The sequence below is a fragment of the Sinocyclocheilus grahami genome, unplaced genomic scaffold, assembly GCF_001515645.1.
Source record: "Sinocyclocheilus grahami isolate Dianchi unplaced genomic scaffold, SAMN03320097.WGS_v1.1 scaffold458.1, whole genome shotgun sequence".
Classification (NCBI taxonomy): domain Eukaryota; kingdom Metazoa; phylum Chordata; class Actinopteri; order Cypriniformes; family Cyprinidae; genus Sinocyclocheilus; species Sinocyclocheilus grahami.
This window is the reverse complement of record NW_015505637.1, coordinates 626514-645693: the sequence shown is the minus strand read 5'-3', so window position 1 is coordinate 645693 and position 19180 is coordinate 626514. Positions and strand designations below refer to the sequence as shown.

The 19180-nt window shown below is 37.4% G+C and overlaps 1 protein-coding gene across 1 annotated transcript; it reads right to left on the bottom strand.

Annotated features, from left to right (window-relative positions):
• Window positions 1-9737: 9737 nt before the first annotated feature.
• On the bottom strand, window positions 9738-18181 carry LOC107552782 (oncoprotein-induced transcript 3 protein-like). Its single transcript, XM_016234774.1, has 9 exons — window positions 18125-18181; window positions 15042-15074; window positions 14741-14855; window positions 13882-14077; window positions 13433-13574; window positions 11118-11273; window positions 10974-11029; window positions 10263-10438; window positions 9738-10142 (listed from the first exon to the last, which is right to left on the bottom strand). The coding sequence occupies exons 4-9, from the start codon at window positions 13979-13981 to the stop codon at window positions 9738-9740; spliced, it is 1035 nt and encodes a 344-aa protein (XP_016090260.1). The 5' UTR covers window positions 13982-14077; window positions 14741-14855; window positions 15042-15074; window positions 18125-18181.
• Window positions 18182-19180: the final 999 nt, after the last annotated feature.

Below are 19180 nucleotides of genomic sequence, written 5' to 3'. Positions count from 1 at the left end.
AGAGAATTGATGGTGGCGTCATCTAATGCTGTCGCCGCGGTGAGCCCGCAGAATTCCCAGGCATACTCGAAGAAGGGGAGATCTTGGCAGACTAAGGTGGAGAAACGAGCTGCGATTTCTATGATCTCAGGGGGAAACAAACAGGAAAACAAAATACTTTTTCAAAAACGAAAAACAAACATGGGGAGAAGGTGCGCCACTTACTGTCACGGTCTGGAATTCTGTCACGTTTCGCAACTGTAAGGAGCACGGAGACGAGGAATGAGGAGACGAAGAGTACATCAATAAGGAGATTTTAATGACAGTAAGGTAATCAGGAAAACACACGTAGCTGAGAAGATTGACACATACAATTCCGGACGAGGGAGAACAGAACGGGCTAGAACTCAAATAGGGCAGATAACGAGGGGCAGAGAGGTGAGGAGGATAACTAATAACAAGGAACACCTGGAACTAATAGAACTAAATGGGGAGAGGAACCGGAAGGACCAAATAAGAGCAAGGAAGGCACATGGGGAGCAAAACACACACAAAACAAGGAACGGAGTCTGACAATTAGTAAACATTAACAAGAACATTATCTCATATTTCTAGCTATGTGTATATATATTAAGTAATGTTAAGCATTATATAATGTATTTTAATGATTTATAAATGAAAGTTATTATAAAGTGTTACCTTAGCAAGTATGAAAATAAAATAATTTAATAAAATAAAAAATAACAAAATGTTTATTTAATAATGCAGTAGCTATTTTAGTGCAGTTGCTCCATTATAATAACGGTTTAATTTATATCAAACACCAGGGAAATCTTCTTTCTCTGGGCTGCAGGCGTTTAACTGCACGAATGCAAGATTGTTCTCATGATTTATTTGTTCTTGCCAATGTTTAAGTACATTTCACTCAACACCATGTAAACTTTTAGTTTTGCTTCCAGCAAACAAGGAAACCCTCGCAACAGGTCTGGTGAGGCTTTTGATGTTCTCGTGTGGATTGTTCTTCTGGTAAATGTCATAGTGTCGTGTCTTTTGTTAATCAAGTTATTCAAATGCTTATTGTATGCATCGAGCCTAACACATAATCTTTCAAATTATACTTTATTTGATAATGTGCACAAACACAGGCACTCTACACACACACAGTAGAAAGTTGATCCTAGTCCATTGCCTGCATTGTTTCTCCCCAAAAGCAATTAAAAAAATATCTGTATTTAGTTACTTTTTACAGTTTTCATGTTACATTCCTTCCTCATCTCTGTGAAGGAATCTTTGCTCAGTCCTGTCAGAACCGCTTTAACTCTCACAGACTGGCTGGTCAGGTACAAGCTGCTCTTCAGGTCATGGCACATCACTGTTTTTGACAAACACCAAGGTCGTGTAGTAATTTAATTGCCATCCGAATCCACATCTCGGAGTTCACAAGAGGGGATCAATCCAAAAGTCAGTTTATAAATCCTTTTTGACCACTGTCAAGCACCAAACAGTAACTGTTGCGCTTCATGATAATGTGCTTGCATTTTAAATATGGACACTTTTATTGCTGAAATGCTGGAAACAGTTTACAAGAATAACCACAGCGAGTGGGAGTTGTTATAAAGAGATAGAAAACAAAATCACGTGAACTTTTGAAAAGGCCCATTATTATGGCTGCAACAGATTGGCAATACAATTTAAAATGTTTTATATGCATTTATATAAATTAGGGCTTACACTTATGCAACTTTTTTTATGACATCCACCATTCGGAGAGCTAAAAAGCTACACAAAAAACCATTTAAACCATAACATGTCAATTTTCCTATTATTAAATAGCATATTTAAATAAATGTTTAACAAGTGACTGACCACTTAAGCAACGTGTTTTGGGTTCACAAAAATTCACTGTAAATGAATCACCATCAGAAAGCATGAGTTGTATCACTGAGGAGCCATGCAAATGTATTTTTACAGAAGTCCCCATGAGAAACAAGAACCATCTGAATATGGCTTTTGTATCTCATTCCAAACTGGGAATATTTCTATTGATTGGAATTTCCTTACAATATTTTGTACCTGCTTTAAAATAAGGGTGGTCTCTCTTCTCTGAAATGGAATGACTCAGTATGCAATTGAGCAAGGTTTAAGCAAGGTTTGGCTTGGCTACAACCCAAAAACATGCAGGATGGGTGAATTGAAAACACTTAATCGTTCATATGTCTGACTGTGTGTGTGTGTGTGTGTGTGTGTGTGTGTGTTAGCCACTGTAATGGACTGTCCGTCTCTCCGCTTCTCAGCCTTCAGCCCGTGATGCAGCTTTGAAAATGGATTGTTGGATGGAATGTCATTTAAACTCAGCAGGACTTATTCGCATTCTAATATGTTTGTCACTTTTAATATACAGTATCTAATACAATATGTGAAATGTATCTTTTTATAAATTAAGTACCAGGTTTTTATTCTTTACTGTATTCCTTTGCACTTTGTTTGAATAAATCAGCTCTGCACTTGGATACGTCACATCTCTGCGCTTGAGTCCCTCATTACAAAATGACAGTTTCAAGACAGACATTATCTCTGTTCCAAAACAGAACAAATTAAACAGTATTTTAAGGCATTCTAGACACAAGTATGTGACAAAGACTGTGCCAAAAAGTAAACAGCAATATTATAGAGTATAGTATAATACATAATATTCAAAGGTAAAAACTTCTGGGATCACCGGACTTGGGACAGCCGGTTTTGACCTGGCTCTGGCGTGGTAGGCACTGTGGGATTACAGAGCCCCTCGTCTGCAAAATCCCACACTGAACGAGGAACCGCTCAGCAATAAGACATAGTCTATATATTTGGAGAGGATCCCCAGAGTGTTGCTCTCCAGCATCAAGTAATTCAAAAAGTCATTGAGACCATTATGAAAAATGCCTTTAAGGGCAACATCATTAAATCCCACCTCATGACCAAAATCCATCACATCTGAACATCTTCCGCGTACCACAGAAAAGTGTTTATTACGTTTGAAATATGGATATTTATCTTTCAAAAACGTGCATGGATTCGCTACAGGAGGCCTTTATTCACCCCCCGGAGCCGTGTGAGGGACGTTTTATTATGGATGCACGCACTGTATTTCACGTCTTCTGAACTGTTGACAACCAACACCCGCTTACCCCCATTGTAAGGCTTGGAGGTGCCAGGACCATTTTTAATATAACTCCGACTGGATTCGTCTGAAAGAAGAAAGTCACATACACCTAGGATGCTTCGTGGCTGAGTAAGGCTAATTTTCATTTTTGGGTGAACTAACCCTTTAATGCTCGATAGTTCTCTGACAGTAGTCTCCAAAAAATAATCAAGATATTGTTTTGAGATAATATATCTTAAATTATGTTAACTTTTCTTAACATAACAACACCTTGGCATTTTTGTTGTTGTTTTTGTTTTAGGTAAAAGCCTCACTAATTGTTGTTAGATCTTTGTCAAGTGATTTATTATTATTTCACAGGACTAACTGCTTTATTAACTAAATCTAACTGATCATATTTAGCATTGGGTTATTGAAAAATGCACACACATTTTGTTCGACACACTAGTAAGTAGAAATTAATTTCTACCTTCAGAAAAGCAGTATAGTACAGTAACAAGAAAATGTGCACAGCGTATGTGTAAGGACTGAATAGTAGCCTACAGTAAATCTCATTTCTTTAACGACATGAGGAAAAAAAAGAGATTGATGGTATGACTGATGTATTTTTCAGAGGGAAGTTTCACCAAAATATTTTCTTTTCTGTCAAGCTATTAAAAACTTCTTTAGCTTTATGCTTATGATATATACAGTACAGTATGAAGATGTTACTGGATCCTAATAAAACCACTTTTACTTCATTCCTGCAGCATTTATGCCTTGTTTTATCCCGCCTTTCTTTTTCAGATGCCTTGAGCAGCTGAAATGAATGTTGTGTTGTTGTGCTGTTCTAAATCATTTGTTAAACATTGATCGCCATTCTTTTTCTTTCTTTCTTTATATAGCACAATTTAATACAACACATGTTGCCCAAAGTGCTTTACCATTACCAACTAACCAACACAATCAAAACCAAAATACCTACAACAGTATAAAAAAACAGTAAAAGTCACATAGCCTCTTAAGACCCGAGAAAATATTTCTAGTTTTTTTTCATGTCTTTACATTGTTTAGAGCATAAAATGTTTTTTAAAAATGATATTTCGTTCATAAAAAAAAATAAAAAGACATGAATGAACATGCATAAGCAAAAACAATAGATTTTTTTAAATCACCAATACATTTTTAGTTTTCAGGATTTGATATACCATTTGTCTTTCTGTAAAATGTGTGTAAAATGGCCATAAACGGGTTTTCTCATTATATACAATGTATCTATAAACTAAATCTAATTTGCATATTAATGTGTTTTTGTGGCAACATGTAATGAAAAAAGAAGTGTAATAATGGGAGTAATATTTGACAAGATTTTCATAATAATATATAATATTTCATAGAATATTGAAACATAATTTATTTCCCTATTCATTTGTTATGTCTCCCAAAATGCTAATAAACATGCTTTTAGTCCCGGTGTCCTCAAATGAGATCAACATCCTGTTTCGTAACAGAAAGTCATATTTTGATTTGAAACCTCATAACATTTTCCTGAGATGTTGATTTATGACACACAGTTACAAAATTAGACAGATTTAAATGACATTACAAAAAATGATCATATTTCCACAAGAGTGTCACTAAATTAATATCAGACATATTTGAAGATTAAGGAGAGGGAGTGGTCATAGTGAAACATCCAAACATTTAGTATCTCTGAAAAGCCCTGAATGTGCTCTGTACAGCACATCCAGACTTAAAACTGTGACATGTACAGTCTCAGAGAAATTCACAAAAATATAATGTCCTCATACGAGGATGCAAGGTCTCAGGAGGATAGTATAGATTAGGTAGGAGTCAAGACCCATCATAAAAACTCTCAGTTAAAAGATGTGATTTCACGCATGGCTTTAAACACGGGTAGTGTTTTAGTAGATCTAATAGCGACGGGGAGCTCGTTCTATAATTTTGGACCGGCTCTGGAAAAAGCACTATGACCCTCATATTTGTATTTGATCTTAATAACACAGAGAAGGTGTTGTTTTTCTGACCTCGAGGATCTGGAAGGAGTATATACTGACACCATACTGGACAGGCAACCCAGGGCTAGATTATGTAGGGCCTTAAAAGCAAGAATAAGAATCTTATAAATAATTCTATGCTGTACTGGCAGCCACTTTAATGAATGAGTCGTGTTTTGTAGCAGACTTTGCCGCCATTCTTGCCGCTGCATTTTGGATTTTCTGTAAGCGCGCTAGTGCACCCGCACCAACTCCATAATACAGGGAATTACAATAATCCATTCGAGTAAAGACACTAGCTGATATAGTTTTTTTTCAAAGTCTGCAGTGGAAAGAAATGGTTTAGTCTTAGCTAACAGCCATAACTTGAAAAAACAAGATCTCACCACTGTATTAATTTGGCTGTCCATCTTTAAATCACGATCAAACACAAACCCCAAGTTTTTCACACTGGGTTTCATATATCCAGACAAAGGTGTTTTTTTATGCACTAAACCACCATGTGCTTTCTAGGGCCAAAAACAATAACCTCAGTGTTCGTTTGCAGCCATCCAAACCTTAACCTCCTGTAAACATGCTGATAGAACATCAAATGAGTTTGAATGTAATGCTTTCACAGGCAAATAAATATGAGTATCATCCGCATAACAATGAAATGATACTTTATACCTCCATTGAGGTTACTTAACTTTATATCTCCATTGTCTATGTATAAAAAAATAATATTTTCACATAATTATCAATGATTTGATACAATTTTAGGCCACAACAGATTTCCTTTAATATCCAGACAAAGGTGTTTTTTTATGCACTAAACCACCATGTGCTTTCTAGGGCCAAAAACAATAACCTCAGTGTTCGTTTGCAGCCATCCAGGCCTTAACCTCCTGTAAACATGCTGATAGAACATCAAATGAGTTTGAATGTAATGCTTTCACAGGCAAATAAATATGAGTATCATCCGCATAACAATGAAATGATACTTTATACATCCATTGAGGTTACTTAACTTTATATCTCCATTGTCTACGTATAAAAAAATATTATTTTCACATAATTATCAATGATTTGATACAATTTTAGGCCACAACAGATTTCCTTTTTCTCTCTCTATACTGTACAGTATTTACTGTTCATTCAATCATATTCCTTTTAATGAAACATTTTTGCATTGCTATTGCAAGGTTATAACTATCGCTATTGCGTTATGAATATACTCAAATTATTTAAAGGGATAGTTCACCCAAAAATGAAAATCATGTTCCCAAGTCCAGAAACGTAGCAAGGAGATCGGTAAAATAATCCATGTGACATAAGTGGTTCAACCGCAACTATACGAAGCTACGAGAATACTTTTTGTGTGCAAAAGAAGAAAAATAACGACTTTATACAACAATTCGTCAGCTGCGTCACGCCGGATCTGTTTCCTACGTTGTTCTGAAGGAAACAGCGTATCCGTGTGACGCAGCTGACACAGAACAGCATACGCTGTTTACGTCCAGCGGATACTCTCCAAAATGGCACCAGGGTGATGCGGAGGAGACGAATTGTTCAATAAAGTCTTTTTTTTTTTTTTTTGCGCACAAAGAGTATTCTTGTAGCTTCGCATAATTGCGGTTGAACCACTGCTTGCACCTTGCTACGTTTCTGGACTTGGGAACATTTCAGTTGCGTTGCTGTCTATGGAGGGTCAGACAGCTCTCAGATTACATCAAAAATATCTTAATTTGTGTTCCGAAGATGAACGGAGGTCTTACGGGTTTGAATACATGAGGGTGAGTAATTAGTGACATAATTTTCATTTTTGGGTGAACTATCCCTTTAATAGGTTATGAGAAAGTAATAAGGGAGAACTCATTATGATATGTATGTATATATGTAATGGAAAACAGTATAAATAAGTCTAATCAGTGTCCTAGGCATGCATGCTGCAAAGTTTCCAGTAATACAATATAATCACAGATGTTAAATATATAAATACACTACCAGTTAAAAAAGTTGGGAATAATTAAGATTATTTAATGTTTTTGAAGCATTTAAAAAAACTTTATTATTCCAAACATTTGAAATCCATATCTTTTTTTCCACATAATTAGATTGAAAACGAAAGTGTCACACTCCTGGAGGGCCACGGCCTTGCAGAGTTTAGATCAGGGGTCTCCAACCCTGCTCCTAGAGAGCTACCGTCCTGCAGACTTCAGCTACAATCTCATTCAAACACACCTGAACCAGCTAATCAATGTGTTCGGGGAACGGGATTTCACCAAGTACAAGATGTTCCTGGATCAACCTACTTGTTGATCCTGGAACAACATTCCAATCAACCAATTAGAATTGAGGGATAAGTATTCAAGAAATGCCCGTTTTAGGCTTACAACCAGGTTTAGATGCTTCTACGCCCTTGTTATTCACTTATCATTTCCCTCTGATTTTAGGAATAAATTATTGGTAGGGCTAGGTTTAGGGGTAGGGATTGGGTTGGGTCTATATTTTTGGACAGTAATGTTGATCCAGGAACATGTCTTACTTGGAAAGAAGGCAAGCCTGCAACCTTTAGCCAAAAAAGTTTAATGGCTAATGTTAATACTTCCGCTTTGGCAGTACGTGGGAAGGGAGACCAGAGGGCGTTTTTTCTAATGGATGTCAATGGAGGAGAGGCTTCACTACGCTGAATAAACAGCTTCTTAGAAGAAACAGCTTATCATTTAATGAATCGACAGCCTGTCGGTTAATTTTCAACATATTTTACAATAAACAATTCTTTTGGATTGAACTATTTTTAGAGTTTACACCGAGAAAAAAAAACAGTTTTATAAGAGAAGTCACTGACCTTTTGCGACAGATGGGATTCGGCTTACAGCACTTCTAATTAATTCCTATGGTAATCGTAAATGGCGATTGAGTGTCGCACAACTCTGACTCTAAATGTCGCTGTAATGTGATTGGTTATTAAGGCCCACGTGATCCAAGTTGACCGTTACGCTTTCTCCAATAGTACTGTAAGTAATACAGACCCTTTCATCTCTCAATAGTAAGACAATCTCTGACTGTAGTTCTCCAGGAGCAGGGATGGAGATCCCTGGTTTAGATTCAACCCTAATTCCAGCTAATCAAGTCCTTCAGGCTTATTTGAAAACTACATGGTATGTGTGTTGGAGCAGGGTTAGAACTAAAGTCTGTAGGGCTGCAGCCCACCGGGAATTGAGTTTGACACTGTGGTGTAAGGTTTTTAGCAGTCTCACCCTTCTTTAATGATGTCATAAAATAGGGCACTGTATGGGTTGTCATCTGGAGTGGCTCTGCAATACTCCACAAAGAGCCGGACCTCAGGGAGAGCAGAATGAGCTGCAATACCCATGTAGAGCATATCCATCAATTTTATCTCCAGTGGATACAGACTGGGATCTACCCGACTGCTGAAGTTATTGTTAGTAAAAATATCAAACATGGGTGACATGGGCAACCGCCAAGGGCAGCATTTAGCCAGGGGCGGCACAGGGTGACAATATGTCTCTGTTAACCTGGTCAATTAACCTGGTCGGGACTCAGAGTGTGTGTCAGGAACATACTTTTTAAACAGTTTTGTAGTGCCTACCAGACAAAATGTGATTTTAGATGCAGCTTTGTGTATTTGTGTGTATCCCCAGTCGGTGAACGTGATTTCACCAAGTACAACATGTTCCTGTGGAACAACATTCCAATCAACCAATTAGAATTGAGGGATAAGTATTCAAGAAATGCCCGTTTTAGGCTTACAACCAGGTTTAGATGCTTCTACGCCCTTGTTATTCACTTATCATTTCCCTCTGATTTTAGGAATAAATTATTGGTAGGGCTAGGTTTAGGGGTAGGGATTGGGTTGGGTCTATATTTTTGGACAGTAATGTTGATCCAGGAACATGTCTTACTTGGAAAGAAGGCAAGCCTGCAACCTTTAGCCAAAAAAGTTTAATGGCTAATGTTAATACTTCCGCTTTGGCAGTACGTGGGAAGGGAGACCAGAGGGCGTTTTTTCTAATGGATGTCAATGGAGGAGAGGCTTCACTACGCTGAATAAACAGCTTCTTAGAAGAAACAGCTTATCATTTAATGAATCGACAGCCTGTCGGTTAATTTTCAACATATTTTACAATAAACAATTCTTTTGGATTGAACTATTTTTAGAGTTTACACCGAGAAAAAAAAACAGTTTTATAAGAGAAGTCACTGACCTTTTGCGACAGATGGGATTCGGCTTACAGCACTTCTAATTAATTCCTATGGTAATCGTAAATGGCGATTGAGTGTCGCACAACTCTGACTCTAAATGTCGCTGTAATGTGATTGGTTATTAAGGCCCACGTGATCCAAGTTGACCGTTACGCTTTCTCCAATAGTACTGTAAGTAATACAGACCCTTTCATCTCTCAATAGTAAGACAATCTCTGACTGTAGTTCTCCAGGAGCAGGGATGGAGATCCCTGGTTTAGATTCAACCCTAATTCCAGCTAATCAAGTCCTTCAGGCTTATTTGAAAACTACATGGTATGTGTGTTGGAGCAGGGTTAGAACTAAAGTCTGTAGGGCTGCAGCCCACCGGGAATTGAGTTTGACACTGTGGTGTAAGGTTTTTAGCAGTCTCACCCTTCTTTAATGATGTCATAAAATAGGGCACTGTATGGGTTGTCATCTGGAGTGGCTCTGCAATACTCCACAAAGAGCCGGACCTCAGGGAGAGCAGAATGAGCTGCAATACCCATGTAGAGCATATCCATCAATTTTATCTCCAGTGGATACAGACTGGGATCTACCCGACTGCTGAAGTTATTGTTAGTAAAAATATCAAACGAGTAACTAAAAGTGCCAAAGCTGGATTCAGTGAAGATGTAGTCAGACTTCTTGTTGATGTAGTGGTTAGAAACACTGGCCACTTTGGGGTACTGGCAGGAGAAGCCTATTTTAACTTGACTGCGTCTGGTGATTACTTTATTAGGGTCCTCAAAAGAATTGATCTCATTTTTGAAGACCAAGACGTCTCCTGTGTCCTGATTGGCGTTCAAGCATGTGAAAAGATCAGGCAGAAGAGAAAACAGCGCTAAATATTATACGGCTGACTATCAGTTATTGTATTTAGATTGGATTGTATTAGACATTGGTTTTTGTACCTCCATCCTGGTACCACAGGTGTTGAGGGACACAGTGCCCAGGATATGGGTGTCATTGTAAGTAAGAGAGTAGGTGGGATCTCTCAGTTGGAGCCAGTTTTGATCAATCCCCTTCATGGAGGCTTTGCTTACTGCGATGCTGATACTATTATCCTCACAGAAGACCTCTGCTTCACCTTGAGAGATGTGATTCATTTATTGATTAATCTTAATAAAATGGCAACAACAATAAAAATAGCAAGGTATTATCAATGTACTGACAGGAAGAAAAATCCAAATCATAACATTGGAGTGGGGATTATTTGGGGAATAATCTGCTTGAAAACTGAGAACATTTATTTCAACAGCTTGCATGTTAATGAATATGACATTGTTAATGTACTGGTCTTGGTGGACTAGAGCAAGTACAGACTTTCTACTACTAATAGATACACAGACATGCTGTTGTGAGCATGTAAGATATTATATTAAGCATACATAAATCTATTAGCACATCTAGACAGGTGGTGCTGGGGGAGGTGGAGGGTTTCAAAGGATCAATTACAGGCCATTCGGCTTGTGTAATTTATTAAATGATGAGATTGCTAGCAAACTGCATCTAAAGGACCTAAATCTAAAGTTCCATCACTGAACTAGATATATCACAATATAAAATCAATGACAGAAACTGGGAAAATGAGCAACTATTTACATTTAAGAAATATTTTTTACCTGAGAGAACCCTCAGTTTTGCCACAACAATCACGATGCACCTCATTTCTGACTGACTTTTTATGGAGAGAAAGACAAATAACAGGTCATGGAAAAATTCATATCATGAATTCCCAATGAGCTAAAGGACAGACCTCTTTTTACCTCTGAAGTGTCTCTGCAGCGAAACACACAGGTACATGATGATGCAGGTCAGATTCTTGTGGTGTCCAGGTCAGCGTTGCCTCGGCAATTCCCTGACTTGCATTTCTCAAGCTCTTTGATATATTCCATGGTCCACTGACCTGGAAATCAAATGTACTACACAAGAGTGATAGAAAGATTAGATAACATTTATCTAAGTAACTGAAGCATGTAAAACCTGTTGGTTAAAACTAAACTGATCAAGTGTGCATGTTGTAAGGAGTGAAATTATTTCCTTATGATATTATCTGCTCATGAAACCAAGTCTTAGGAACTCACACAAAACAGATGCAATAAAACCATAAAACTAATCTGGAGAAGGGATCTCCAAAGAGAGCAAACAACACCTCTCTCCTTGCTCATTTACGACCCCCTTCTCCCCCCTGCCCTCTCTGCCTCTTACATACCGAGGCACCAATGGATGAACCATGGGGAACACCATTAGGGGCTTCCGATTTCTGACTGTCACTGGCTTAACACGGTGTAGCTCTCCTGGTTATAGGAAAAAATTCCTATAACATCCTATAACATAACTTTTTGTTATGAGCATGCAGGGTGCAGCTCACTTAAAGGTATTATAACCACTCTGCATCCTCTGAGTAAGTTCAGAACTGACGAGTTTGTGTCCGTGGGTTCACTAATCGGCCGAGTGCAATTCCTGTGCGATACCTCGTCCCTAATGAACGAATAATTGAAAGTATGGGATTTCCAGAATACTCAAATATCTCAATTAATAAACAATCGATATTTGTGATCAGTTTTTAATTAGGAACATTGCCTACATTTAGTGATCACTTAAAATTGGAGTCAGATTGAAAACGGAGCTAGGCTAAAATTGAAACTAAATCCTGATAAATTCAGAGGCGCAAGTAAAAGACCGAATACGTATTAAACCTTCGTGGATGAACCATGGGGAACACCATTAGGGGCTTCCGATTTCTGACTGTCACTGGCTTAACACGGTGTAGCTCTCCTGGTTATAGGAAAAAATTCCTATAACATCCTATAACATAACTTTTTGTTATGAGCATGCAGGGTGCAGCTCACTTAAAGGTATTATAACCACTCTGCATCCTCTGAGTAAGTTCAGAACTGACGAGTTTGTGTCCGTGGGTTCACTAATCGGCCGAGTGCAATTCCTGTGCGATACCTCGTCCCTAATGAACGAATAATTGAAAGTATGGGATTTCCAGAATACTCAAATATCTCAATTAATAAACAATCGATATTTGTGATCAGTTTTTAATTAGGAACATTGCCTACATTTAGTGATCACTTAAAATTGGAGTCAGATTGAAAACGGAGCTAGGCTAAAATTGAAACTAAATCCTGATAAATTCAGAGGCGCAAGTAAAAGACCGAATACGTATTAAACCTTCGACTAAGGCCGCTGGATTCCGCTTTTTGGGCCGCCGGGTGGATTCTTGCAATGTCAGACAACTTTATTTAGTAATGCGGAGCATTTCAACAGCTTTATCTAGCAATAGATCTTTACAAGATTACAAGATTAAATTAATTACTTTTACTTTTAATTGCAACAGAATTGATATATACAGCATATTTTTTATATTAGAATATTACAATTTTAATCTATTAGTCTGTATTAAATTGCTTAATGTACATCTATTTTAAAATACAATAATTTTTGTGCTGTCCATTACTATGTTTATCATTGTTCGTCAAGCGTAAATCCGTCATTTATGTAAACGTGGATGTCATTTCTGTAACTTTGCAGCATGTACATGACCATAATTTTAGCAGCAATAATGAATTGCTTATTTAGGCTATATCATGTTTGTTTTTGTGTGTGTGTTTTTTTTTTGTTGTATGAGAGGATTTGTGAGCATGCAACTCAGCACTGAACAAGTTTTGGTGAGCTCTCTGAGCTCTGGTCTTCTGGTATTTTGAGTGCTATTAAGTGGATTCGTTAAACACCTGATTGGCCATTGCTTTCAAGAAATCAACAGACATGCCTCTCAATGCAAAAACCTGCTGTAAATAGAAACCTTTTATGCTCACTAGAGTGCAAATACAAATGTGCACTGGAGCGTTTGCCAAATCCGTTTTGTCATGCTATTATTACAGATTCAACTGAGGTTGCTTTTGTTAAAACCCACAGAAGTGGGTCTGCAACTGATAGACCTTCTGAATTTATACAAAAGTCACCTGTTTATGATAAATGCATGTGTTGCATCTGTACACTATAGACTTTCCCTCTGGTCAGTAGTTGTGCTTGAACTTGTTTAGTTTATTTTAGGACCATGCATATTTCAGACCTGTGGCCCAAATTCTGGGCACGGATAGTGATAGTGTGAACACGTCCCACAGCTGCATGTTGAACATCTCCATGTAAGGGAGTTGGTGTCAGAAAACTTGGCCTGTTCACCCCTGGTTCACAACTGTGGACTGGTGTTTGGACTGCAAAACAGTGGAAACGGGATAGAATGTTGTAAATGCACAGACTTTTTTTAAGCCAAGCTGTAAAATATTTTAGTGTTTCTTTTTTTTCAATCCCTAATTCTTATCCAATAAATCACAAATGACTGAAAGTGTACATTCATTGTTTAAAAAAAATGGGAACCTTAATAAACATTCAGCTCAACGTCTGGAATCCTTAATAATTTACAGAAACTACAGTGTGTCAGACCTTCAAATATTGTTGTGGACAATTGGGGACAGGATTTAAAAAGGTTGAGAACCACTGATCTGTATGATTCTCACTCACTTTCTACTCCAAACTGCAGAGGCACTTGACTGAGTGGAGCTGGGTTAGCGCTGGCAGTCTGATTATAAGGATTTCTGAAAGAGATCCCATCGCCATTCATCAAAGTGATGTTTGATGCAGGATAATCCTCCAGCGTGAACTCAAAAACATGCAGTCTCAGGTCCAGTGTGCCATTACTACTCAAAGTGCACGAGTCCTAGATGCAGAAAAAATCAGATCACATATTTAGTGCATTGAAAACATGTACCATTTAAGTTGTAAAAAATGTGAAAAGTTTTTCAAAAGTGTAGAACATGGACAAATAAACTAAACTGAAAGACGTGGGAAACATTGTAGGCAGCAGATCTGTTAATGGTCATTCACGCCGAGTCACACCCCACACGAATTGAACAGTATCAGTTTTAATATTATTTCCTGATGTGGGTCAATGATAAAGATTAAGATTATTCATGGAAAACCTGTTCTTCATTCCTGTCAAGAAATTCAATCATTCAGTAATTTAAGTAATTAAATCAGTGCTTCTCAACTGGTTGGTCATGATACTAAAATGAACCAAAATGGGTCACTGGTTTGATGTGATAGCATGTTTTGATTTGCTGTTAATATGTGTAACTAAGCTTACAATGTGATACTCCAATAAGCACAAAGAATGCACAGCACACACAAATACTGGCTAAAAGAGTTACTGTTAAAGGGATATGTTTTTATCTCTATTGAATGAAATAGTAATATTTTTTATTCAACATTTCTGTGATCCATAATATTAAAACAGGGTATTTAAACTGCCACGGTAAAGTTCATTTGCCTGTGTAATCTGCATCTGAATATTTCATGGGAATGTATCATCAGAAAATGTCACCTCATCAAGATGTATGTTTGGGTGTTGATGGCAAGATTGGCACTTGCATCTCACATCATCTCCATCTGGATCATAGACCAGGAGGTGAAGACTCTGAAAACAGTTCTGAGGAACCCTGAAGAAGGACCGTTATCACAGACAATTGAAAGTTTTCTTGCAGTAGACAACGAAATATTCTGCACACTTTGGTGGTCACAAACATATTTGACTGTAGTAGACCACTCAACATCAAGTATTCCAGAAAGCTCTGGATAAAGTCTATAGAGTCTAGGGATAAATTGTCATTATCAAAAGCACACACCTTATGTTTGGTATTGTTGCTGAAACAGGCGACCTGTTTGTAGTCCGAGTGTCTGAACGTTGTCTGGATGAACCATGGGGAACACCATTAGGGGCTTCCGATTTCTGACTGTCACTGGCTTAACACGGTGTAGCTCTCCTGGTTATAGGAAAAAATTCCTATAACATCCTATAACATAACTTTTTGTTATGAGCATGCAGGGTGCAGCTCACTTAAAGGTATTATAACCACTCTGCATCCTCTGAGTAAGTTCAGAACTGACGAGTTTGTGTCCGTGGGTTCACTAATCGGCCGAGTGCAATTCCTGTGCGATACCTCGTCCCTAATGAACGAATAATTGAAAGTATGGGATTTCCAGAATACTCAAATATCTCAATTAATAAACAATCGATATTTGTGATCAGTTTTTAATTAGGAACATTGCCTACATTTAGTGATCACTTAAAATTGGAGTCAGATTGAAAACGGAGCTAGGCTAAAATTGAAACTAAATCCTGATAAATTCAGAGGCGCAAGTAAAAGACCGAATACGTATTAAACCTTCGACTAAGGCCGCTGGATTCCGCTTTTTGGGCCGCCGGGTGGATTCTTGCAATGTCAGACAACTTTATTTAGTAATGCGGAGCATTTCAACAGCTTTATCTAGCAATAGATCTTTACAAGATTACAAGATTAAATTAATTACTTTTACTTTTAATTGCAACAGAATTGATATATACAGCATATTTTTTATATTAGAATATTACAATTTTAATCTATTAGTCTGTATTAAATTGCTTAATGTACATCTATTTTAAAATACAATAATTTTTGTGCTGTCCATTACTATGTTTATCATTGTTCGTCAAGCGTAAATCCATCATTTATGTAAACGTGGATGTCATTTCTGTAACTTTGCAGCATGTACATGACCATAATTTTAGCAGCAATAATGAATTGCTTATTTAGGCTATATCATGTTTGTTTTTGTGTGTGTTTTTTTTTTTGTTGTAATGAGAGGATTTGTGAGCATGCAACTCAGCACTGAACAAGTTTTGGTGAGCTCTCTGAGCTCTGGTCTTCTGGTATTTTGAGTGCTATTAAGTGGATTCGTTAAACACCTGATTGGCCATTGCTTTCAAGAAATCAACAGACATGCCTCTCAATGCAAAAACCTGCTGTAAATAGAAACCTTTTATGCTCACTAGAGTGCAAATACAAATGTGCACTGGAGCGTTTGCCAAATCCGTTTTGTCATGCTATTATTACAGATTCAACTGAGGTTGCTTTTGTTAAAACCCACAGAAGTGGGTCTGCAACTGATAGACCTTCTGAATTTATACAAAAGTCACCTGTTTATGATAAATGCATGTGTTGCATCTGTACACTATAGACTTTCCCTCTGGTCAGTAGTTGTGCTTGAACTTGTTTAGTTTATTTTAGGACCATGCATATTTCAGACCTGTGGCCCAAATTCTGGGCACGGATAGTGATAGTGTGAACACGTCCCACAGCTGCATGTTGAACATCTCCATGTAAGGGAGTTGGTGTCAGAAAACTTGGCCTGTTCACCCCTGGTTCACAACTGTGGACTGGTGTTTGGACTGCAAAACAGTGGAAACGGGATAGAATGTTGTAAATGCACAGACTTTTTTTAAGCCAAGCTGTAAAATATTTTAGTGTTTCTTTTTTTTCAATCCCTAATTCTTATCCAATAAATCACAAATGACTGAAAGTGTACATTCATTGTTTAAAAAAAATGGGAACCTTAATAAACATTCAGCTCAACGTCTGGAATCCTTAATAATTTACAGAAACTACAGTGTGTCAGACCTTCAAATATTGTTGTGGACAATTGGGGACAGGATTTAAAAAGGTTGAGAACCACTGATCTGTATGATTCTCACTCACTTTCTACTCCAAACTGCAGAGGCACTTGACTGAGTGGAGCTGGGTTAGCGCTGGCAGTCTGATTATAAGGATTTCTGAAAGAGATCCCATCGCCATTCATCAAAGTGATGTTTGATGCAGGATAATCCTCCAGCGTGAACTCAAAAACATGCAGTCTCAGGTCCAGTGTGCCATTACTACTCAAAGTGCACGAGTCCTAGATGCAGAAAAAATCAGATCACATATTTAGTGCATTGAAAACATGTACCATTTAAGTTGTAAAAAATGTGAAAAGTTTTTCAAAAGTGTAGAACATGGACAAATAAACTAAACTGAAAGACGTGGGAAACATTGTAGGCAGCAGATCTGTTAATGGTCATTCACGCCGAGTCACACCCCACACGAATTGAACAGTATCAGTTTTAATATTATTTCCTGATGTGGGTCAATGATAAAGATTAAGATTATTCATGGAAAACCTGTTCTTCATTCCTGTCAAGAAATTCAATCATTCAGTAATTTAAGTAATTAAATCAGTGCTTCTCAACTGGTTGGTCATGATACTAAAATGAACCAAAATGGGTCACTGGTTTGATGTGATAGCATGTTTTGATTTGCTGTTAATATGTGTAACTAAGCTTACAATGTGATACTCCAATAAGCACAAAGAATGCACAGCACACACAAATACTGGCTAAAAGAGTTACTGTTAAAGGGATATGTTTTTATCTCTATTGAATGAAATAGTAATATTTTTTATTCAACATTTCTGTGATCCATAATATTAAAACAGGGTATTTAAACTGCCACGGTAAAGTTCATTTGCCTGTGTAATCTGCATCTGAATATTTCATGGGAATGTATCATCAGAAAATGTCACCTCATCAAGATGTATGTTTGGGTGTTGATGGCAAGATTGGCACTTGCATCTCACATCATCTCCATCTGGATCATAGACCAGGAGGTGAAGACTCTGAAAACAGTTCTGAGGAACCCTGAAGAAGGACCGTTATCACAGACAATTGAAAGTTTTCTTGCAGTAGACAACGAAATATTCTGCACACTTTGGTGGTCACAAACATATTTGACTGTAGTAGACCACTCAACATCAAGTATTCCAGAAAGCTCTGGATAAAGTCTATAGAGTCTAGGGATAAATTGTCATTATCAAAAGCACACACCTTATGTTTGGTATTGTTGCTGAAACAGGCGACCTGTTTGTAGTCCGAGTGTCTGAACGTTGTCCTGTGTCAACAAGACTGCGAAGCGTCCATTCACGGACATCATGAACATTATTTGCCCAACAGCAACCAGAGCCTCTGAAAGAGTTTAAATGAGAAAACATTCCTTTATTACATATTTTTTGTCATTACATTGGTTGGAGCATAAGAAACAAATGGAGAAAAAACATTTTTGATAAAAAAGATTTTATTCATATTTTATTTATAGAGAACACCAGGACTAAGTTATTCAAAAAACCAATAGACATGAAAAGGCAAGTATACGCAAAATTCATTTTCATTCACCAATCAGTTTTTAGGTTTCAGTCTATTTTTAACCAAACTTACAAGGATAATTCTCAACTATGTTATGAAATATATAACAGAATGATTTTATATACTATTTTAATGTATGCAATATTGTTTATGGTCAAACCTCCAAACATTTTTGATCTCTTAAAAAGCCCTGTATGTGCTCTGTACAGGACAAAACTGTGGCATGTATGGTCTCAGAGAAATTCACTCAAATATAATGTCCTCTACAGTGGATAAAGGTCTATGCCTGGGTCCCAGGAGGATATGACAACAATCAGTCAATACAATTGGTGTGCTTTCACATGTGCTTCAGACACCAGACACACTGAAGGGGTTTTCATAGCATCAATGCAGCATAAAGTTCTCTCAAAACAAGGGAACTACATTTTATGGGCAAAATAAGGTAGAAATAGCTCTTTAAGGCAATACATTTGCTATTAAAAATGTGTTTTACTTTACAAACTGTAACTGGATGTATGTAAAAGGTATGGTCTCAGAGAAATTCACTCAAATATAATGTCCTCTACAGTGCATAAAGGTCTATGCCTGGGTCCCAGGAGGATATGACAACAATCAGTCAATACAATTGGTGTGTTTTCACATGTGCTTCAGACACCAGACACACTGAAGGGGTTTTCATAGCATCAATGCAGCATAAAGTTCTCTCAAAACAAGGGAACTACATTTTATGGGCAAAAGAAGGTAGAAATAGCTCTTTAAGGCAATACATTTGCT